This window comes from Aedes albopictus, chromosome 3, assembly GCF_035046485.1.
Source record: "Aedes albopictus strain Foshan chromosome 3, AalbF5, whole genome shotgun sequence".
Taxonomy (NCBI): Eukaryota; Metazoa; Arthropoda; class Insecta; order Diptera; family Culicidae; genus Aedes; species Aedes albopictus.
Window position 1 is genome coordinate 166,136,252 of NC_085138.1, and position 24,586 is coordinate 166,160,837.

Here is a 24,586-nt window from a genome sequence, read left to right on the forward strand (position 1 = left end):
GTGTGAAGAATTAACCTCGAGCGCGCTGCACTCTACGGCGAACGTAGCATCCGAAAGGTCGCAAAAACTGGAAGGATACTATGGGCAGAGCATGTTGTGAGAACGCCGGAAAACAACCCTGCAAAGCTGGTGTTCGCACGAGATACGGATGGTACAAAAAGACCTGGTGGACAGCGTGCAAGGTGGGCGGATCAGGTACAGTATGATCTTGCAAATGTGGGGCGTGGCCGATGGAGGACTGCAGCCACGTACCGAGTGTTGTGTCGAGCAATAAATTGTTGGTTCAATTTCATTATAATTGTAACGCAATGCTAAATAAATGAAATTGAAGGGATATGCCATTGATTTTCAAATTATCAAATTGTTATTATTATAGATTAACAAGTTATCAAAAGGACAATAGAAACCTGTACGACATTCGTCGCTGAACTTTCTCTTCTGGTTCACGGTGATACGCCGTGTGATCCCGTCCGTCGTTGACGACGATCGCCTGCTTTCGTCCAGAGGGGGAGGCATAGCACATATTGTGCGGGAGCGAAATTCCCGAACCGAGGCCCACTCACTCCAGCCAACATCCCCATCCAACCAGCCAGCCAGAGCGTTTTCCAGTTTTCGGGACACACACAAATCACCCGCCACCGGAGCGAGAAGGGACCGAGAGACACACACCGAAAAGACACGGAGAAGGCTTTTCCGGGAGCGACGACTTCTTCCTGACGATGCGATGGTGGCTCCGTGGAGGGTGCGCTGGGAGTAGTGTGACGGGGAGCAGAGCGCGCAATGCCACCAGAAGTGTGCCACGAGAGCGGGAAAAGTTCTTGTGCAGACGGTTTAATTTTCCACACAGAATCAGGTTTTATTTTAGTTTGGCAACGTTATCGGAATGAAGCACAACACAGCAGAAACAATAAGGCAGCCACCAACTCTCCTACTGCTAGAGCTACTACTACTACAGTGTGTGAAGCTGGTTGGTCGGTCCGACACTGTATATCTTCGTTTTTTGTATTGTCTGTCTGTCGCATACTAGGAAGTAATTGAAATATTTAAAAATTCCATCGAGTTGTTAGTCGAAATAAGCCGAGAGTAAGATAGCGAAAAGTTGGCACGGTTTTTTCTAAGTTTTTGGAAATCAAAGAAATCACTAGACTGTGTAAGAGATTGGTCCGCGAAAATCGGAGAAAATATATTAAAATAGCATTGAAATAGTTTTGGCATGTTGTTACCCTATGTATCTCAAGTGTCACGTTAGCGGAATACATAAAAGCTACAAGTTTATAGGCGTTAATTAGTGCAAATTGCTGCAGCAAGCGAAATATTCTTATCCTCAAGTTGATTAGCAAAGGAAGAAAATTAGGAAATAAGTGAAAATTTGTAGTGTGTAAGGCATCGAACTGTTTGTTTGGAATACCGAAGAAAAAAAAGTGAATCGTAAAATTGGGTCACACGAATCGGAGTGCGAAAATGTGAAGCAGATTTCGGTTGGCGAGTTTTTCCCAGGTGGCGAGCGTCGCTCGGAAATAGGAAAAAGGTGTTTTGGTGATTCCCACGAAGGAAAAGCTATTTGTGTCCAAAATTCGGCGGAAGGATATTGTCTACCGCCGCAGCCAGCCCCACACGTTCCAAATGAGCAGGGACTAGGAATATCCCGAACCCAGTGGACCACTCCACAGAAATATAGGTCACTGAGGCTGTCTGGTGAAAACGGAAGAATAAGAAGAATAAATCCAAGCAGAAGAAGAAGAAGCAGTCCGTGAAATTCGGTGTAAATCACAGTTTTTCATCGTCTCTCCCAACCCAACTCCCCCCGACAAAAAAAAAAGAGGAGAAAAATGGAAATGGGAAGTGAAGTGTTCAGCATGGGCCTAGCCCTGAAACTGCAGAAGTTGCCCCCGGGGTCGACGCTGGACTTTTCCGAGTTTCGACGGGAGAATTCCAACACGGCCGCTTACACCAGCGACTGGGACAACTACCAGGTGAGGATAATTTCCCTCCGGCCTCCGGTCGGGCGGTCGGACGTCGGTCGATGTGCGAGAGCTCATATTTTATTCCGGCGTTTATTGATTGAAAAATTATGATGCACACACGTAGCAGAAACCACCAGGCCGTCGTCGTGCCAGAGTGCAGCAGCGCACGTTCGATTCCATCAGCAGCAGGTGCTTCAGAGCGATGGATGAGAATTGCTAGGCCGGGTTGCACCTGAAAATGAGTTTGATTCGTGGGATTCCGATGCATTGTTGGAACACGGGGTGTGCTGAAACTATTTCGTGTGTAGATTGGCCAGCGTTTAGCTATTATTCACTGGCATGGCTGTTGGTTTTGTGTCAATTAATTTCATCAAAATTGAATGTGGATTCGTTCTAGGAAATGATGAACTAATTAAGCTAGGTGGATTGATTGATTGTACAACTGGTTGTAGGAACTGTTCGTTTGTGAAACTCATTTGTTTGTTTGTCGTTTTGAAATATTAGGCATGCATTCAAAATATTAAGAGCTCTTTGATGTATTATTATGAAGATTTACAGAGCTAGGTTAGTTCGTCTCATCCCTATGAGAAAAATAATTTGTGTGATGTTTTTAAATGTAACTCAGCATTGATTATCCATATCCACTTATAAAAAATGAAATTTGGGAATATCGTGTTATGTAAGGTGTTATGTGATGAATGTAACCTAGAAAGTGATATTATTTTTCTAGTTGGTCAAAAGGATAAGATAGTTAAAACATGAAATCCTTCAAAAGTATTTGAGTCTATATTTGAGTTATTCGTCATAAACTGACCGAGAACGAGTTAAAAAATCCAACTGACTATTGTAAAATGATTTAACTTTAGTAGTTTTCCATCACAGTTTTAGTCTTCATTAATCTGTTAGCTCCCAGCGATCTTTTTTGTCTTTCTCGTTCACCAAGGTGTACCGAAAGGCTATATGTTCACTACAAAAATGACATTTTAATAGAGCCCTATCTGGGGTTGTAAAACTCAAAAATGTCCTAAACACGCCATTTAGCCTTGGTTTTATCATTATCTTATATAAACTTATTTAATAGAACTATTTTTTGTTCAATGATCTAAAAACTCACTTTTATTGGCGTTTCGGACATTTTTGTGTTTTACAATTTGTTTGAAGTTTAAAAATAACTAAACCTGTGACTAGATTGCATTTATACTCCTCATGGTTCACTTGGTAACATACAACATGGTAATATATCTGCGAAAATGTTGTACTAATTTACACAAAACCGTAAACTTTGAACGCTATTTAAAAAAATCATCAAATATCATGGCGGTGAAAAAAATTCACATGAAAGATTATGTATTTTTTAGGTGATCGCCGATGAAAAAACTTGCCCGAACTTGCCCGACTGCAAGAACGTCCTATAAACATTTTGCGTGATTTTCAGGAACTTTCTATAAAAAATCAATGCATATTTTGTTTTTTTTCAACTAATTTCTTTGATATATGTTTTATTTTAGTATTTTTCATTATTATGACTCGAAAACGGACATTAAATTTGTTTACAAACGTAATTTAATGTGCTGGTAGTTCATCGATTGATTTTCGGCGAGAAATAATTAAAAACTTATTTACCAGACTGTCCGGACGTTTCGGTAGATTTTACTGGCCTTCGACCATCTTCTGCGGACTCTAAAATATATTAAACATTTAAAAAACACACAAAACCAACTAATTAAATTTCTTACAATCTTCCAGCCGTCTCTTCACTATCAGACGGCCATAACTTTACAAACACTGAAATACATACAAATTACATACATTCTATCATTACATACACTCCCGTTCAAAAGTTTGGGGTCACCCCCTCAAAAACATGTCATTTTTTTAGGCCAATATCTCCGCCAATTTGTGTCCGATTTTAAAACCCTAGGTTTCATTCAAAAGATAATAAGTCAAAGAAACTTTGAACATGATTTAAAAGAAACTTTTTCAAAAAATTTTGTATGTAAACTTAACCCAAAGTTGCCAAATTTTCTTAACATTGAATATAAACTTACGGCAGTGTCGCTGGAAGTTGGGTCGACCAAATTTTAAGATGAGAGCGGAAATATGACCCATTTTCTATTAGCTTTCAACTGCTTGTTACAGAACTAAGCTAAAAAATCTAGAAAAAAAGTTATTAAGTAAATTAATTCTTGATGTCATCGACCAAAAGTTTGGGGTCACCCCTCAAAATGCTGTATCGGCCAAAAGTTTGGGGTCACTATCGTAAAACATGGAAAAGTGATTTGTTGATATCTTTGTCATCTTTCATTCAATTTTAATTCTTCTTGGCTTATTTGAAACAAAATGAATGATACTTACTGCATAGACATTGAATCACACATATTTGTTGAAATTTACATACTAAAACTTAACGTAAAGTTGCCTCATTTTTTGAAGCGTGGGAAAATGTGCTAACTTTATATAACATTTTTATATACAAAAATCCTTAAATACGTTAAGTTGAAGACATCAAACGTAAATTTAGTTAATTATCTTTGAAATGAGCCAAAAATAATTAAAATTGAACAATAGATGACGAAGATATCACCAAATCACTTTTCTATGTTTTACGAAAGTGACCCCAAACTTTTGGCCGATACATCATATTGAGGGGTGACCCCAAACTTTTGGTCGATGACATCAAGGATTAATTTACTTAATAACTTTTTTTCTAGATTTTTTAGCTAAGTTCTGTAAAAAGCAGTTCAAAGCTAATAGAAAATGGGTCATATTACCGCTCTCATCCTAAAATTTGGTCGACCCAATTTCCAGCGACACTGCCGTAAGTTTATATTCAATTTTAAGAAAATTTGTCAATTTTGGGTTAAGTTTAAATACAAAAAATTTTGAAAAAGTTTCTTTTAAATCATGTTCAAAGTTTCTTTGACTTATTATCTTTTGAATGAAACCTAGGGTTTTGAAATCGGACACAAATTGGCGGAGATATGGGCCTAAAAAAATGACATGTTTTTGAGGGGGTGACCCCAAACTTTTGAACGGGAGTGTACATGTCAAGTGTCATTGGTAGTCATTTGGTAGTCAAATCGCGGCGATTAAAACAATAATAACAAACATAATTAAATGAAAAAACTCGATTTTAGGTAGGTATTTTATAAAACGACTAATATCTCAAGAACAGTAGGCTTTTGAAATTTGACGTCTTCGGCAACCTTTTTTAGCATAAATAGCCGAACAACTTTGCCGAAGACACCATACCGCTGAAATGACTTATAGGACTTGTATGCGAATAACGTAAGAAAAATATGCTACCGTTCAGAATATCGTTCATAGAAATATTTTCTCTGAAGACACCAAGTGTGGATCTCGACGAGCTAGAGGCTTTTTCCGTGTAGAGCGATTCCAAGCAACAGCATCAAAATTAAGGAAATTTTTTAATTCATGATTTTCTATTGAACTGAAACTTTGCACAGTTTTTAAGTTCCATCTAAATCGTCATTTTCCGATATCAAATTTTTATTTTGAATCACGACTAACTTTTCAAAAGGGTGTATGTGAAAATGGTTCAAAAATATTCAAAAATCTGCACAGCCAAAATGGTTCGTTCGATTGCAATAAATTTTTCATCAAAGTTAGATAACTAAATGGTGATTCCTAAGAAAATATACACTGTGAAAAAACATCTTTTTTAACATTATAAAATATCATTTTTGTCACAAAAACTCAAATATCTCAAAACCCTATCTTTTTACCAACGTAATTTTTTTAGGGAAGACGGTCCATTGTATTAGCAATCTACCACAAAAATTTGGTGATGGTAAACTAATAAACAAAAAAGTTATAACATTTCAAACATTTCACAATTTTCACATTTGGTAAATATTTTTTTCTGTGTAAATTATTTCGATCAGAAATCGCAGTTAGATGCAGATTTTATTGTTCAGCAAAGTTAGATAACTAAATGGTGATTCCTAAGAAAATGTACACTGTGAAAAAAAAATCTTTTTTTAACATTGAAAAATATCATTTTTGTCACAAAAACTCAAATATCTCAAAACCCTATCTTTTTACCAATGTAATTTTTTAGGGAAAACGGTCCATTGTATTAGAAATCTACCATAAAAATTTGGTGATGATAAACTAATAAACAAAAAAGTTATGACAATTCAAACATTCCACAATTTTCACATTTAGTAATAATTTTTTTTAGTGTAAATTATTTCGGCCGGAAAGCGCAGTTTGATGCTGATTTTATTGTTAATGGCCTTGCGTGAGTAAAACAATCTGTTTTTATTATGTATTATGTATATTATATGTACAGTACTGTTCCGATTTTATCACGCCCTCCGCGCATTAGTCGTTTATTGATTAATTTGCTGTTACATTTGAGGACAAGTGTTTTCCCTCTTCTTCAAGATGAATGTTGAAAGCGTGTTTTGCAACGTTAAAAATATTGAAATGGGTATAAATGTTGAAGTATATTTCAAAGCATTTTTGAAAAGAGGCGTGATTAAATTGTTTAAACAGATGTCGCTGATGGTACGGTGGCATGACTCTCTGCACTTAGCACTTCTGGCAATTTCTCAGTTGTTGTCGTTTTCGAACTTCCTGCGCCCTGCTTTACCGATGATATACAGATGGCTCGTTTGTCAAAGTCTAGACGGCAGGACGTGCAAATGCGTAAATTTGTATTCAATTTGGGCATAACCAGTCTCTTTCAGTTTATCTATGAGATTTCGTAACTCTTTTGAACATTTTTTTTTCACAAGCGGTCTACAAGAGAGCGTTGAGTTGAAGACCTTTGAGAAAGCGACTGTTCATGTTGTTCGTTAGATTATAATAAACAAAATCACTTATTAGTTTTAACTGACTAGTTTGGTGTTGTTTACTTGGACGAAGAAAAAATTTACTATAAAATTTTTAATATCCATAGCGGTAGTATTTTTTTGCTTTTTCGTGAGCATTTTCATGGTACATATGTATACAGTAAGGTGGCCCACACTTATATGAAAAACAAAAATTTCGAAAAATGCCAAGTCTTACCTTCTAAATCAGTTGTTTTGGAGTCCCAGAAGCTACGTTCAAAATTTGAGCAAAATCGGTTGAGCCTAAGGGGGCGCTCAAAACGCTTGAAGTTTGTATGGGAAAACTTGGCCAAATGTATGCAGAAATTTTAAGTTTTCGAATTTTGCCGCCAGGTGGCGCTGTAAGCGTTCAATAATCAAACCCTTTGGTCTTATTGTAGGTGACTATATGCCAAACAACTTTGTCGAAGACCGCAAAGTGATCCAACTTCTGTGAAAAAAGTTATACCCTTGGTAAAGTGAGGATAAACTTTATTGTTGTTTTTCCAATACATGTAAAAGAATAATATCAATAATGAAATCTCACTACTTTGCCTCACTTTGCCTAGGGTATAACTTTTTTCACAGGCGTCGGATCACTTTGCGGTCTCCGACAAAGTTGTTTGGCATATAGTCACCTACAATAATACCAAAGGGTTTGATTATTGAACGCTTACAGCGCTACCTAGCGGCAAAATTAGAAAACTTAAAATTTCTACATTTGGCCAAGTTTTCCCATATAAACTTCAAGCGTTTTGAGCGCCCCCTTAGGCTCAACCGATTTTACTCAAATTTTGAACGTAGCTTCTGGGAGTCCAAAACAACTTATTTAGGAGGTAAGACTTAGCATTTTTCGAAATTTTTGCTTTTCATATAAGTGTGGGCTACCCTAGTATACAGACAAACAAACGTAACACTGACGAAATTTTCATTGACCACGCCTTTAACGATCATTTTGAATCTTGGTTGTGGCTTTCATAACCAGAAGAGTGCCCATCGTTTTTCTTTGCGTTTGACGTTTCACACTAGCGCCTTCTGATGACGATATTGCACAACGCAGTGTTTCGTGAAACATTTCCACCAGGTGGTGGTAGTGTGAACTGGGCGATGGATTTTCACGAAAATTGTTCTAGGCGTTTTGTCTGTTTGTCTGTGGTATGTACCTCTCATGCATTTGTTGTTGTTGAAGTTACTCGCATTTTTCCGATCATAAAGTCTGTTCTCTAAGGGCCGATTTCTTCACCTCGGCTTAACCCGTAAGCCAGGCTTACCCATATAGTTAAACCTGGCTTAACGCCTAAGCCAGGGTGAAGAAATCGACCCTAAGAGGTATTTTTTTGCAGATCAACTAGACGTATACGCGTATATATAAAACTTTTATTATGCAGCTTTCGTCTTCAAAATAAGTTTAATTCCATTTTTCTTATGATCAACAGCTTTTCAACACTATCAAGGGATTTTTTCACCAGTCACGTACAATAAAAAGTATGACAATCTCAATATTTTTGATCACAACACTGGATCGCGTGTAAGGTTCAAATAGATACTATAGTAATTATAAATAATCAAACAAAAATATCATGAAAACAACTTGTTTAATTCATGCGGTAGCCTTTACAATAAAATCAGCATCAAAATATAGTTCTCGAAATAATTTACACAGAAAAAAATTTTTTTTGTTACTAAATGTAAAAATAGTGAAATGTTTGAAATGTCATAACTTTTTTGTTTATCAGTTTACCATCACCAAAATTTTATGGTAGATAGCTGATATAATGGGCCATTTTCCCTAAAAAATTGACGTTGGTAAAAAGATAGGGTTCTGAGATATTTGAGTTTTTGTGACAAAGATCATATTTTTTTATAGTAAAAAAAGAAATTTTTTACAGTGTATATTTTCTAAGGAATCATCATTTAGTTATCTAACTTTGCTGAAAAATTCATAACAATCGAACAATCCGTTTTTGCTGTACAGCTTTTAGAATATTTTTGAACTATTTTCGCATACACCCTTTTGAAAAGTTAGTCGTGAGTGAATATGAAGGTTTGATATCGAAAAATGGCGATTTAGATGAAATTGAAAAACTGTGCAAAGTTTCAGATATTTTTGAAATGGTCGCTCAGGATCGACTGACATGACTCCGTGGAATTCCTCTGTATTATCAATCCTGCTCCAGTGTGTGGCGTCAGTCGTTTAGGTGTCTCGTAAGCCTCGGAGTATGGGTTCGCTTCCCGCTCCAGTCGGGGAAAACTTATCGTCTCCATTGGGCCACTGGGTGTTATATGTGTTGTTCGTTGTCTAATGTTTATTAATTATGTTCAGTCTGTGCGGCTACTGGTCGAAGACGGTGTGATTGTCTATTTTTTTTAAATTTTCACTTAAAAAAAGTTTAGTTTGCTGTAACTTTTCGAAAAATGCAACATATATTATCAAATTTTTGCTGTAAGTTGTTCAACTAGTTTTGTGTAATTGGACAAAATTTGGAAAAGATCGGGCTATTCTGCACGAAGTTATAAAGATTTTAGAAAAAAAAAAACGTATAATTATCTAATAGCCAACTTTGAGCTGTTATATCTCCGGATTCAATGAACCGAATGCAATGAAATTTTGACCATTTATGACTTATATAATAAGCTCTGAAAAACTTTTGACTTAATTTGAAATTATAAACAAGAGAGAAAATTTTAATGATCTCATTTATTTTATGATCTTTTAGTAAATTGGTCTATTTTTGATATGCATCCCATTACTTTTTCAATTGATTGCCAGCTATGTTGTTACTTTCCATCAAATCATATTTAAATGAACTATAATTAGCATCATTTTTTGGTTTGGAATGCAGTCATTCAAATGAGAAGGAAACAGATTTTGTCTATTTTCCGACGTTTCGGCGCAATGTATTTTGCCTTCTTCTTGGGATCACTAAAATGTTCAATTTGTTACATTAATTGTTTGTTGTATTTGTTGCTTGTTATTTACTTACTAAATTTCTGTTTTTTGTCATGGAGTGGTTTGATCTAATTTTAAATTGTCGTACTTTTTGTTTACGCATCACTGTTATGAGAATGATCAATGGGACATATATAAACAGAACAAAATAAAAGGTAATAAATAAAACCAGCGCCGGATCTAAGTGGGCCCCCACAAATATCTTTTTTGGTTGCTAATATTAACTTTATTTTTCATATTGCTCAAGTACTATTCGAAAATGGAGAAAATATTTTTTGCTCATCTCTCCGAGGGGCCTCCACATTCGCTCGGGCCCTGGGCCCCACAATCTTTAATCCGGGCCCGAATAAAACGAATCACATTTATTATCATACTAATGGTTTGAAATTACCGTTGTTTAAACTAGGGTGCACTACTTCGGTATTCTGTGTCATTACTAATGTGTAGTTTTCTTTAAGAGTGACTAATCTGGGGTGGTCAATCTGGTTATGTTTGTGTTGATGTGTCTACTTCTATCCCTAGTCCTAATCGTGTGTATTTTGTGTATTAGTCCAGAGAGGGTGGCATTCAATCTGCCCGTATCTGTGCGTTTGTTTATGGTGTTGTTGTTATTACTAATGTGTATCATTTCAAGTATCGGTAAAACAACTCGGTCTGGTCAACTATTCGCGTGGAGTCATATTTAAATCTATGCCCGTGATGCGTAGACAAAAAAGTACGACAATTTAAAATTAGATCAAACCACTTCATGACAAAATCAGAAATCTAGTAAGTAAATAACAGGAAACATATACAACAAACAATTAATGTAACAAATAAGACATTTTAGTGATCACAAGAAGAAGGCAAAATACATTTCGCCGAAACGTCGGAAAATAGACAAAATCTGTTTCCTTCTCATTTGAATGACTGCATGCCAAACCAAAAATTGTGTGGATTCTAACAGTCGATTAATCAAGTATTATTAGCATCTTCAATTTTCAAACGATGCACATTGGAGTAAATCATATCAAAACCTGATCATAAGTGGAAAAACTCAAAATGAAGTGATTGGGTTTTCCGTTGTGTTTTTGCCAAGTGTAGTTATCGTGTAATCGTTTGACAGCTAAGCAGTGCCCAAATGTTTTGTTTACGCTTATCAGAAGAGGTTTTGTAAAGCTGAATTTTAGCCGGTTGCTTTGATATATCTCACAGCGCGTGCTAGTTTTGACCATACAAAGTGAATAAAATTGATAGTCAATCAATTCAACGATGCAGTTTGTTCAAGAAGGTTAATGTTGTTATTCTGTTAATTTGAAACCCAAACAAATTGACGTTATGTTTACATACAATATATGAAAATATTGAAAAAAAAAAAAAAAATTGATGGAATCCTTTACCGTACATTCAAAATAAAATAAGTTGATTTTTCGGCTGTTTCCGGGAAATCTGCTTTTAGTGTATGATAAAACTATTGTTCCTCTTTCAAATGCAGAAAGAAAACCTTCCGGATGTTTTCGATTTCAAAAGTTGCAACACTTTGAAAAAATCGTGATAATTATGATATTATATGGTAGTTTTTGCCTAAAAACATAATTTGGCCCCCTAAACGTATTATTGCTGAAAACTAGAATTCAACATTGAAAGCAAAAAAAAAAGAAGTTTCAAATCGGTCAACTGGTTCAAAAGCTGTGATTTTTTGAAAAAGTTTTGGTTTCGAAAAATCTTCATTTTTACAATCATAAAATTGGTCACCCTAATGACGAAATAAAAAAATACGGGTCTAATTATTATCGATAAACAATAAAATCACCAATATCACGATGGTCGGAGATACACTATATCGATTTTCTATAGAATGGTTGTATTGAAAAAAAAAATCTTGTTGAAGTCGGTTAGATTGATTGTTTCTCACTGCTAGGTGCATTAATTGTTATAAAATTCATTGAAAACTATGAAATACGTTTCATTACTAATTTGGATTGTATTTGGGTTGAGAAAATACGTTAAAATAATTTTGATAAGTTTTGATGTACTAGGTGCTCCACTGTGCGATGTTGAAATTTAAGAGAATTTGGTGTCCCGACCAGAAGCTCCTAACAAGATTATAACAAAATTATTACAACCGTTGTTAGAAATAACACAATTTGATATAATTTTGTTCGAAGGATTCGTATATGTGAAAAACCATAACAAAATTGTAACAAAATTTGTTATTATTTTAAGAACAAAACTTGTATTATTTATTCAAACAGATATGTAACAGCTTTTGTTACATTATGCATATCAAAATTATTGCCTATAACAAAATATTGTAACACATTTATTGTAGTATTTGCTACATTTTTTGTAACACAATTATTTCAAAATGTGTTAGGTTTTTTATATTGACGCGAAATAGTTTGATCATTTTTGTAATACTGACCACTCGAGTCAAAAGCCATAAAGCAAAACTTATAGCATTCATTTAGAATGCAACGCTAAAATCGTCATGTTTGCACAACACCACCCACCCCCCTCCCCCCCGTTGCGCTTTTTTGTATGAAAGTCCTAAAATTTTTGTATGGACCGTAACATTCGGTTGTACTTTTCCCTCGCCCTTGAGCGACGCGTAATTTGGGGACGGCGTCATATTTGTTTAAAAAACTGCAACAGAGTTATCATTTAGTTATAATCTGCCAAATTCTTCCCAAACCAGCAGTGCTTTGAAGTGTTTTAAGGAACATACTTTCTGCTGGAAGCTGTGACGAAGAACCTGTTGACGTAACAGCACAGTATTTTCTAGAATCTAGATGATGTTGGGTTAGTTTTGTGGCACAATTGTTAGTCTTGTCTGGTGTGAAACAAAACAAGAATACATTGACAATCATCAGATCATTAGCTTTTCTTTCTTCTCTGTTAACCTTAGTTTTGTATTCTTACGCGATAGGTGGTCGGGTAACCCGACTAGATGAACATAACAAGAATATATCATAATTATATCTTAATGTGATATAACTAACAAATTATGTTATAATTTTGTTATGACATGGACTGTTTATAACTTTTTCAAACTAAATTATAACAAAATATATTATAATCTTTTGTAACTAGTTTTGTTACAAATAAATCAGAACAAACTCTGTTATAACTTTGTTATTTTAGCAACTGAACAAAATGATCAGTTGAAAAAATAACATAATTATATCAGAATATGAAATAATTTTAATTTTTAGCTATATTACAAAAAATGAGAAATTTGATTATGTAGTCGTTTTTTTTCATTGCTTGTGGAGCAAAAGGTCGATGGATGCAGGTAAAATATCATAAAATGCTTATAAGGAAACAGCTTTATTCTATGCAATTGAAAAAAATATGAAAAAACATTCAATTGCTGTTGAGGGGCTGCAGATTTGCTTGTTTTTTATTGCGTTGAATTTCGGAAGCGTATCCGGCTACCCTCAAAACTGAAAAGTACTCATATTTTTTCAACTTTGAACCGATTTAAGTTAACCTCGACTTGTTCGAATAAGAAATCTTTTTTTTATTGATTGGTTATGCGAATAGAACGATTGGGTTACGCGGTATTCTCAAAAGTCCAAATTTTCTGGAACATGTTTTTATGCTATTGAGGAGCCCAGATGCAAAGAGGTGTAAGTGACCATTTTGTTGAGTTTGAGTTGAGCATTTCAAAAAGTCTTCAGATTTCAAGCTTTCAGGAACATTTTAAAGATTATTTGTATAATGATTAGAAAAAATACAGTAATCAGAGAAAATTGGGTTGATATTGAAACTCCATACATTTTGAATGGGATGAAAAACTGGTGAAAAACTTCAAAGCTCATTTACTCGAAAGTGGGTTTTTGTAACTTACACCCCTTTGCTTCTAAGCTCCACTATTTTAATATCGTCATTGTTGGAGTTAGCGTATTGAAAAGACATGGTCTCTCGTGAAACATACTTCGTAATGATTACTTTGAAGTCAATACTTTGGGCCTAGGCTGGGCAGATATGCTATTGCAGCTGGTTTATGGAAAATTCCACGCGTATGGCAATTCGGGGTTTCCTTAACCCACGATGACCAGATCGGTTCAGTCGGATTTGTTTTAGATGGAAAAAGTAATTCTGGATTAAATGAGATCAATATTGTCAAAATCGGAGAAAATTTATCGCAGATATAACCATTACATAGTATACTTTCTTTAGTTTATTGACTGCTGTTTCATATTATGAAGTAAAAAATAAAGGCATTGCAACTTCTAGAAATTTCATCAGACTCTTCCGTATTTTTTATTTTATTCATTGCTTTATTTTGGGTTTTTGGGTAAATATAGCATCATAGCTATTGATATGTTTATCTAAGTATTTATTTCCTTCTTTCAATATCCCAGTCCCGTTACGGTGCCAAAATCTTATCACTTTTCTACAATTCCCAATTCTTATACGTTAAGTAAAATTTTAGCTTCAAAAAGTGATACATCTGCACATGAGTTGTTTTTTAAATCTTAAAATTGAGTAAACTTATAAGTTATAATTATAATTCGATTTATATGTCATTTTAACAGTACTGCTATTCTAACTTCTAATTATAACGTCAAAAAGTACCGAACAGACTATGTATTATGAAGTAATGAATGTTAGTGAGCGTGGAGATAGCAAATGTGGTACCTACTAAATAATTCTAATCAATAAAAATGTCAACTAGGTATACAGACAATTCTGCTCAATTGATCATTGCATTTGTCTATTATAACTTTTTTTTCTTTCGATCTATTATTGTTCGACCATATATTGTTTGATATTATATCATAAATATCTTTTTTCATTACTAAAAATAATCTAAAACAGAATAAAACTAAACAGCATCTGCAGAAATAATCATATCGGCATATGATATAATTGTGATCAATTAAAACAAAGCCACATTTAACCTTCGCTCACGTAGGTATGTGTATAATCGCCGTTCTCGCAGCGCGAACAAAACAAAAAATAAAATAAAAATCATCTCTGTCCGGAAAGAATCTTTGTCGCGGCCAAAATGCACCCCATGACGAAGCTCAACCATAAATAGTCGACTAGCAACTTTTTCGTCGTTCTCTTTGTTCCTTGATGGAAATAGCCGACGAGGGGCCATGCGAACGCCACCACTGTTTTTAGTATTTCAGTGCGCATGTCTGCGCACCGCGATGACCGCGATAGCGCTGTTGGTAAGAGAGAGAGGTTCATTGTTTGATCTTGCATTCAAATCTCTGTCTATTTTTGTCCTGCGACTGACAAACAAGAGATGGGGGAATAGGGAAACTGCCAATACGTAGAACCAGTAAAGCTTCTTTCGTCCCTCACTTCAAGTGCTGTGATAGCCAAATTGGTAAAGGCGACTGAAAATTTACGATGGCAGGATTGGTGGTCCAAACCCCGTCCATGTTTGTAAGTTTTTATAATAAACTCGAAAGTTTTTTTATGTGACCTATTATTTTCTAAAAATAGAATAACACACTTAAAGTAATTACCCAAAAATGAGTAAAAAATATTTGGTTTTTACCCTATTTGATTTTTACCCTAATTGAAAATATCAAACTGTATTAATTTTGATATATTTTATCAAAAACTTAGAACAGGGCTTGATATATTTTTGATGTATTTGTAACAAACTCTGATACACTTTTGTTAGAACCCTTGTGATTTTTAGTTAGAATTTTTGTTATTTTAACAACATCCTGCATCTAAATTATAACTGCCTATGTTAGAAAAAATCTGTATAACATAATAACTTATTATGATATAATTTTGTTATGATCGCCTAGTCGGGTGGCGGTTGCCGGGTATCTCTCGTCCGTTGGGGAAGAAAGTGATCGCGCTTGGCGCGAAGATCTGCGGATTGAAGATTGAAGCCCGAGCTAGCGGGACAAAGAACTTGAGCACTGGCACAAAGAGCACATTCAGAGCACGGTTTCATACCTTATCTTGAGCTTTCTAATTGTTCTCAATCGCACACAGTTCTTACGCACACTTTTCCTGACCTACTATGGAACGAAACACCAGATTAAACTGTTTAACTACAAAAGTTACAGCCATTTGATTTTTTTTTGAGAAGGGAATATTTTGCCTGTCCCGATCATTTTGTCTATCCCCTGTATCTGAACCGGAAGTGTTTCGGTTCCGGTTGTCCAACCTGAATTGATCATATGTAAAAATGAACTAAACCCATGCATGCGACATATCAATTCGCAGCTTTTTATGAAACCAGATGACCAGTTTGCAAGAAACTAGTTGCAGACCACTAGGACAATCGATAATGTCCCTGATCCGGTTCCGATTGTCCCGCCGGAAGTGGTAAAATGTAAGAATGAAACTCATGCGGCACATCTAATAGCAGCTATTTGGAAAATCTAATGAACGGATAGTAAAAAAAATAGTCTCAACAAACGCAAGTGTTCTGGAGTGGCCAAATGCATAAGTGCACCGAACCCATGTGACACATCAAACCACGGCTTTTTTGACAAACCCGATGAATGGTTAGCAACAAAATAAGTTTAGACTACATTAGAGACTGTACCGCCAGTGTTGCAGAACCGTCGTTGGAATTACGAATGTAAGCAAAATCAATGCAATGTAAGAGAACAAAATCTTGACAAAACCAAAGCGATATTATCAACTCACACCTTTTTAGATTTCTGAGGTTTAACTACATATAGAGTAGGATGGTTCAACTTTGTATGGGAAAATTAAAACTAAATCGCAACAACTCCAAACAAAGCTGTTTTAATCCCTTTTTGCGTCTTAAATTATCGCGCAAAATTTTGATGCGACTGGTTGTGTCCACGCGCTCTGTATTGTGGTTGAAATTGGAATCATAAACCACGTAGATATGGGGGGGGGGGGGAGTTTGGTTTCCGGCCAAAGTCTACACCCCATACAAAATTCATTTCTTTTGTATGGACAAAAGTCTACGAGGGGGGAAAGGGGTCTGAGATGGTTAAATTTTGGTCTGCGTGGTTTATGAGCAGCCCCTATGGGGAATTTCACCTGCTGTGTAGAAAAAAAAAAAATGTCGAAGACCGCAAAGTGATCTGTGTGATTGAAAAAAAAATCCTAGCTTGATCGGCCTCCAGTGATATGAAGGTGGTCAAACAGTCAAGTGAGGGGTCTGATATTTTTCAGCTCTACCTATGCGTTGAACATAGCTCGGAATTCGACATGAAAATGTGCTTTCAATAAGTTTCCCATTTCGAAGATTAAATTCTTGCTTTTCTAAATACAGTTTACTCAGAATTCAGGAACACTTTGGCTTACGTCAATGAAAAGAGCAAGAGTAAATATTCAACGAAAAGGCAATATCACCACTAGGTGAATTCATCTGTTTTTTTTTTTTTTAGATTTTATTTATTTAATATATGTAGGGGTAGAGTAGGGGTCGCACACGCATACCGAAGTCGTGAGGGAGCTGCAAAGGCAACTCTCCCCGAGGTGAATGTAAATTACACTCACCTCGTGGAGAGTCGCTTTTACAGCTCTGTCACGAGTTTGGTATGCTTGTGCGATCTCTACTTTATTCGGCAAACTTTTAGATAAAACCACAAGGCAAAAGTCGTCCATACATCGTTTCTTGATTGCACACTTCTGAGCTGAGAAAACAGCAAGTGAGTGTTCCCATTCCTGCTCCGAAGATAAATTCTTGAAGAATTTGTAGCAGGAATTGTTTAGGAAACAACCATTGATTTTTTTAATTTGTAATAGAATATCATGAATAAATTGTAAGAGATATTCCACAAGAAATTGTTGATGGAGTTCCTGTAAGGACTGGCGAAGAAAACCCCTTAGAAAGCTTCCAGAAAATTACTGAAGAATTTAATATGAAATCTTAAAGCCATTGCTTGAAGATTTTCTTGAGAAGTTAATGGAGAAATATTTGGAAAATTCATGAAGGAATTCCTAAATATTAAAAAAAACTTATCCTCCAAGACATTGTCAAAGGACGAAAAAAAAAATGAATGAAGAATTTCCAGTGCAACTAATTGGTTGAATTTAATAAAAATGTCCAAAGAAACTCCTCAAGTGACTGTTAAAGAATTTCTAAAAAAAGTCTTTGATCAATTTCTGCAGGAACTATTTGATGAATGCCTGAAGGACTTGCTTGGGCGGTCCCTGAAGAATCATTCGGAAGATTCTCTAAAATAATCCCGAAGAAACTTCCCAAGTAACCAGCAAGCATTTAAAATAGCATTCCTTCAGCATTATAGTAGTCTTTACGGCAACGCATTTAATGCAAATTAGCCGTATATACGCCTTAAGTGCTGCTCCACAGCAGGTTTTGGCAAAATAACGGGCTGTCTTAGTGCTAGCCCTTCAGGAACGTCGTTTGAAGATGTCAAAGAAGCGTAACGCCCACGGTAACACCTCGTCGACGAGCAAAACAAAACAAAAATAGATTTACGCCTGTTTCCTCTTGCTCCCTCAGCGTTCCCGCTTCCTCCCTCAGCGTTCCCGCTTCCTCCCTCAGCGTTCCCCCGCTTCCTCGACCAGGCAAACACCCCGCTCTCTTACACTTTTTTGCTTGTTTTAGTAGTAATTGGGATTTGAACTTGTGATCCCCAGATAACAAATTAAAGTTGTGCTGCTGCTCCACACTGCAGGATATGCTACAGCTGTTGCGATGGTGCGCGATGATTTTATCCCCAATATAAAGAATGATTAGAATGCGGCATCAATTCCAAACCCCAAAACAAATTATTTTCTGAGATACATTCCCTTTGCATAAGCAGTTTCCTTCCATATTCGTTCTGTATCATATTCCTCTTCCCTCTTTCGAATTATAACTTAAGATCCACCCAATGATCCACGTATTCGATGCACTTCCGATTTAAGAAGGAACGGCAATTTTTGGATGGCCCAATCCAAACCAGCTACAGCAATGTTTTATCCGGTGATTTCTGATAAGGGAGAGAAAAACGAATAAGAAACTCAGATGTCCAAATTTGTCAACAAGGTCTGTAAACCATGTAAAAGAGACGGCATGAGCTGTCAAATGCATAACATATCTCCCATACTTTTGCTTGTAGCACAGGTACAGCATTTAAAAAGCATTTTCAATGCTTGAGTGAAAACATCTCAGGCAGTCCAAATGCTAATTAAAAGCCGAAGCCTTTGCATTCGAACTGCTTATGTAGGGCTGCAAGCAATTCAAATGCTGAAAACGGTCTGTTGTACGGCTTATTCAAATGCTTAGTGGTTACCTGGGTTATAATCATCTGAAAAGGGTGTAACAACCATTGCGAATTTCTGCTTCTCCTGTTCCCACTTGGCGTATATCCATTTTTCCAATAAATCTTTTACCAGAAACATATAGAGCAGACCCTCCTCTAACTGATAACAGAAAAAATGTTCATAAATAAATTGAAATTTTCCTAGAACATTAGGCTTGCAATGGTTGTTCCGCCATGTTGGTCTAGGATTGCTGATGAAATAAGTAATTAATTTTGAAATTCACAACAAACTTTTCGAGGAACTGGCAGAGTAGGTAAGTAAAGAAAAACTTCGTGCATACAGAATTACACGTTTTGCCTTTCACGTGCACCAAAGTGTACCGTTAGGGTATACGTTCACTCCAAAAACGAAAATTGGATAGAGCCCCCGGAGGGGTCAAGTCTTATAAAGCCTGCGCACTTTAGAATCGGTACACTTTCAACCGGCTGCAGATCAAAAATGGTTTAACCTAGAAAAAAATGTTGTAAGAAGCAAATGAAGCTTATTTATTGTATTTTGTAGGAAAAATATGGAAAAATCAGTTTTTATTTCTTCAAGATAAAATTTTGATCTTATTGTGAAATTCATGCCATTTTATTCTGCACAAACCAATGATCGTCAACATTTGAAAACTTCACAGCTTACGGGCTGATATTTCCACAAGAAACAAAATTATATTCATCAAAGATATGCTCAAAACAAGTTACGACATTGAACTCTTGACAAATATGGTTCACAAGACCATAATAAACTTATAGCCTTATTGTCCATTCACGCTATATTCAAAACATAATTTTACTCAAAGTAATTTTTATGAAAAAATATTTCCTGGGATCGTTTTTTGGATCTACAATTCCCCAATTCAAGTAGCCCAACTTAATTCGTATCGAAACCTGGATTATTTTTGGAATTATTAGCAGTTTTCCCTCACAGTAGTCGGAAATTAGCAGTCATAAGACTAACTCCTCATAATAAGCCTAAAATAAGATAGTTTTCATGGATAAAACACTGAAAACCATATAGATTATGGAACTATACTGCCGTTCTACGCATAGTTGTCCCATGTTATATGGGATTCCCATATAACATGGGACAACTATGCGTAGGACGGCAGTCTAGATGTGGTTCTATGATCACAAATAAAAAACTTCTGAGTAGATTCAGTTTTATTAAAAAAAAATCGTTAGATATTTCACGCCATCAAAACACATCCAATGAATTTCGTCAGCAAACGTCCAGCTTTCGAGCCACGCATCAAATTATTGGTTTCTTGTATACCAATACTATTCGTATAGTATCCTTCCCGTATGCGTATTTGCCGAACTAAAGCTTATGCGAAAACAACTTTTTTGACCTTAAATATCTATGCAAGCCTTTGATTTCTCATAAAACCCTTCAAAGGCTTACCATAGCTATATTGGAAATTTTAAAACACTCTTGGAATATTTTACCTACCTTAATCAACAATTATAATACAAACAACTATTCTATACTGCGTTATTGGTGTGTTTAGTAATTATTAGACCTGTTCACTTTTTTTGACCTACCCGTGTCACATCAAATTATCAATCCACATGCAAAAACAAGTCTTCAGTCCAAAAATGAGCCAAATTGATAAAGGTTTAGAGGTGTATCAAATCAATTTTGTGTTTTTTCGAGCATTTTCACGAAAATGTACTCCAATATCTAAAAAATTGCACCGAAAAGGTACCAAAAACACCATTAAACAATACTCTACAACTTTGCCGAAGACACTACGGTGTTTAAATTGCTTATTTCAAAGTTATTCAACAATTTTCGTTCAAAAATCGCGAAAAAGTACAATATTTTTACGGTTTTTCATGTAAAAGTCATGTAAATTTACATTGTTTTAAGTGACTAATTTAATTAGCTATTACTCCTATGTGTTACGAACATTTCGTCCATACATCATTTTAGTGTAAGAATTCGTTTTCATTGACTAATTATCAAAAGTATGTCACGTTGATACTAAAAATCGCATAGAGTTGCCAGCACAAAATTAAACAAAGTTACCCATGATTAAAACGTCATTACATTTCTCTGTCGCATCTGCATCAGTTTTAATTTGGTGTAGATGGTTGAGCATGAGACTGCCGATTCGAAGATTCAAGGTTCGAGTCCTGGAATAGGATTTTTTGCGTCTCGATCCAGCTATAAGTTAATGAAACTACGCACTGCATCTCATTGCTATTTGGCATCATAGCCTTGTTTCGAAACCGTAGAGTGCATAGTAAGAATGAAGTTTCCCTTTATCGTGTAGTTGTGTTGCTTGTGGCTAGATAGATGCAAGTGATCTCCACAGTTGTATGATAAATTTTGCATCCAGAAGCAGTTCCATCATCGTATTGAATTGTTTTAGCTATATTAATCGGTATCAAACAGATGTCCAATATTTCGTCCAGCTGATCTTGTCGACACGATTTCTTGTCAACAAGTAAACTAAATATCTAGCTAGTCCTGGAATGGGCTTAATTGGCAGGTCCCGATCATCATTATTTGGGAGATTGCGCGTAAGTCATGGGCCATGGCTCATGGCAGATGGATGATGAATCTAACTGCTACAAAGGAAGAAAAAAAAGTTCATTATGTATTTGAGCTTGAACCTGTGACCTTCTGATCCGCAGACTCGAGCCTTACCATCTGCGCCATTTCTGATACTTGAATCAAAAGACATTAGAATACGATGGCATGACGTCTTAATCATGGGTAACTTTGTTTTAATTTGTGCTGGCAACTCTACGCGATTTTTAGTATCAACGTGACATACTTTCGATAATTAGTCATAGAAAACGAATTCCTACACAAAAACAATGTATGGACAAAATGTTCGTTACACAAAGGAGAAATAGCTAATTAATTTAGTTACTTAAAATATTGTAAAATTACATGACTTTTATATGTAAAATCGTAAAAATATCGTGTTTTTTCATGATTTCTCAACTAAAATTATTTAATAGCTTCGAAATAAGCAATTTAAACACCGTAGTATCTTCGGCAAACTTGTAGAGTATTGTACTAACTATATCCTAACAGTATTTTCGGCACCCTTTCGGAGCAATTTTCTGGATTTATGAGTAAATTTCTGTGAAAACGGCTAAAAAAACACAAAATCGATTTGATACACCTTTAAATCTTTATCAATTTGGCTCAATTTTGGACTGAAGACTTGTTTTTGCATGTGGATTGATAATTTGATGTGTCACGGAGAATCGGAGAAAAAAAGTTTCAATGTGAACAGGTCTATTGTACATGGTACATTTGGTGCGGGGGTGAATCTTTTTTGACCGCAGCTTCTTCTGGAGCCCATAGTAGGCATGACTTCCACTGATGATGCGCCTTCGTGTTTCACGGCTCACGTTATTGTCAGCCGTTAGCAAGGAACCGAGGTAGACGAATTCTTCTACCACCTCGAAAGTATCCCCGTCTATCGTAACATTGCTGCCAAGGCTTGTCCTGTCTCGCTCAGTCCCACCTACCAGCATGTACTTTGTCTTAGCCGCATTCACCACCAGTCCGACCTTTGCTGCTTCACGTTTCAGGCGGGTGTACTGTTCTACCACCGTTCCAAATGTTCTGGCAATAATATCCATGTCATCCGCAAAATAGACAAATTGGCTGGATTTCGTGAAGATCGTACCCCGGCTGTTGAGCCCGGCTCGTCGCATAACACCTTCCAGGGCGATGTTGAATAGTAGGCAGGAAAGTCCATCACCTTGTCGTAGTCCCCGTCGAGATTCAAATGAACTGGATAGCTCACCCGAAATCCTTACGCTGTTCTGCACACCGTCCATCGTTGCTCTTATCAGTCTAGTCAGCTTCCCGGGAAAGCTGTTCTCGTCCATAATTTTCCATAGCTCTGTGCGGTCGATACTGTCGTATGCCGCTTTGAAGTCGATGAACAGGTGATGCGTTGGGACCTGGTATTCACGGCATTTCTGGAGGATTTGCCGTACGGTGAAGATTTGGTCCGTTGTCGACCGGCCGTCGATGAAACCGGCTTGGTAACTTCCCACGAACTCATTTACTTTAGGTGAAAGACGACGGAAGATGATCTGGGATAGCACTTTGTAGGCGGCATTCAAAATGGTGATCGCTCGAAAGTTCTCACACATTAACTTGTCGCCTTTCTTGTGGATGGGACAGATTATCCCTTCCTTCCACTCCTCCGGTAGCTGTTCGGTTTCCCAGATCTTGACTACTAACTGGTGCAGACAGGTGGCCAACTTTTCCGGGCCCATCTTGATGAGTTCTGCTGCGATACCGTCCTTACCAGCCGCTTTGTTGTTTTTGAGCTGGTGGATGGCATCCTTAACTTCCCTCAGCGTGGGAGTTGGTTCGTTCCCGTCCTCTGCTGCACCAACATAGTCATTTCCTCCGCTGCCTTGGTCCTCCGTGCCTGCATTCTCTTCGCCATTCAGGTGCTCGTCGAAGTGCTGCTTCCACCTTTCGATTACCCCACGTTTGTCCGTCAGGAGGCTCCCGTCCTTATCCCTGCATATTTCGGCCTGCGGCACGTAGCCTTTGCGGGATGCGTTGAGCTTCTGGTAGAACTTGCGTGTTTCCTGTGAATGGCACAGCAGTTCCATTTCCTCGCACTCCGCTTCTTCCAGGCGGCGCTTTTTCTCCCGGAAGAGACGGGTTTGCTGCTTCCGCTTCTGTCTGCATCGCTCCACATTCTGTCGGGTTCCATGCTGCAGCATTACCGCCCGCGCTGCATCCTTCTCCTCCAGAACCGCTCTGCACTCCTCGTCGAACCAATCGTTTCGTCGACTCCGTTCTACGTACCCGATAGTGCTCTCGGCTGCGTTGTTGATGGCTGCTTTCACTGTACTCCAGCAGTCCTCTAGAGGGGCCACATCGAGCACACCCTCGTCCGGAAACGCTGCCTCGAGATTCTGGCAACATCCGGTTGCTTCAGTCGCTCTAGATCGTACCGGGGCGGCCGCCGGTAATGTACGTTGTTAATAACGGAGAGTTTTGGGCGCATTTTGTCCATACATTATCAATATATTGATGATGTAGTGATAAAATTTTCAGCCAAAAATATTGATAATTGACAAAGTTGCAGCAGATTGAATATGACGGATTTTGGAAGAAAAATTCAACTCGGCTTTTTTTTTTCAACTGAGTGTATTTAAAGAAGTTTTGTTTTATTCTGGGATTCAAATACTAAAATAATGTGACTTTCCACAGTGATCCATAATGTGACCCAAAAACTGATCGTTTGACGCTATTACGGATCACTTTAAACAAATACAGATTTTTGCTCCACTCAACGCTCTTGATACAATATTCTTACCTTAAAGTATCGAAAGTATCATTATAAAACATGTAACTTTGAAAACCAGGTGTCTTGAAACACAGAGTTGTAAAAATAACACTTAAAATGGAGAGCATCACTGAAACCTAGTGGCGCACCTCTATCGAAATAAATGGATTCGGGACTTTTTAATGTTTTCTCTTTATTCCCGTTGTAAAATCGGGTACTCCCTCAGTAAAATAATCAATGCACTGCGTAGTTTAGCCTTACAAACGCAAATTTATTATTAGAGTTGGAATTTTGAGTAATTTTGCACTGATCCATAATATGGCAAAAATTGATCCATAATGTG

At 36.7% G+C, this 24,586-nt stretch overlaps 1 protein-coding gene across 2 annotated transcripts in view; it reads left to right on the forward strand.

Moving 5' to 3' along the window:
* Nucleotides 1–507: 507 nt before the first annotated feature.
* Nucleotides 508–24,586, forward strand: part of LOC109402751 (neuropeptide SIFamide receptor) — a 772,929-nt gene continuing 748,850 nt past the window's right edge. For both annotated transcript variants that reach the window (XM_062859970.1, XM_062859971.1), the window contains exon 1: nucleotides 508–1,973. In XM_062859970.1, the coding sequence (XP_062715954.1) occupies nucleotides 1,830–1,973 (144 nt within the window). In that variant the 5' untranslated portion in view covers nucleotides 508–1,829. The remainder of the gene's footprint in view (nucleotides 1,974–24,586) is intronic.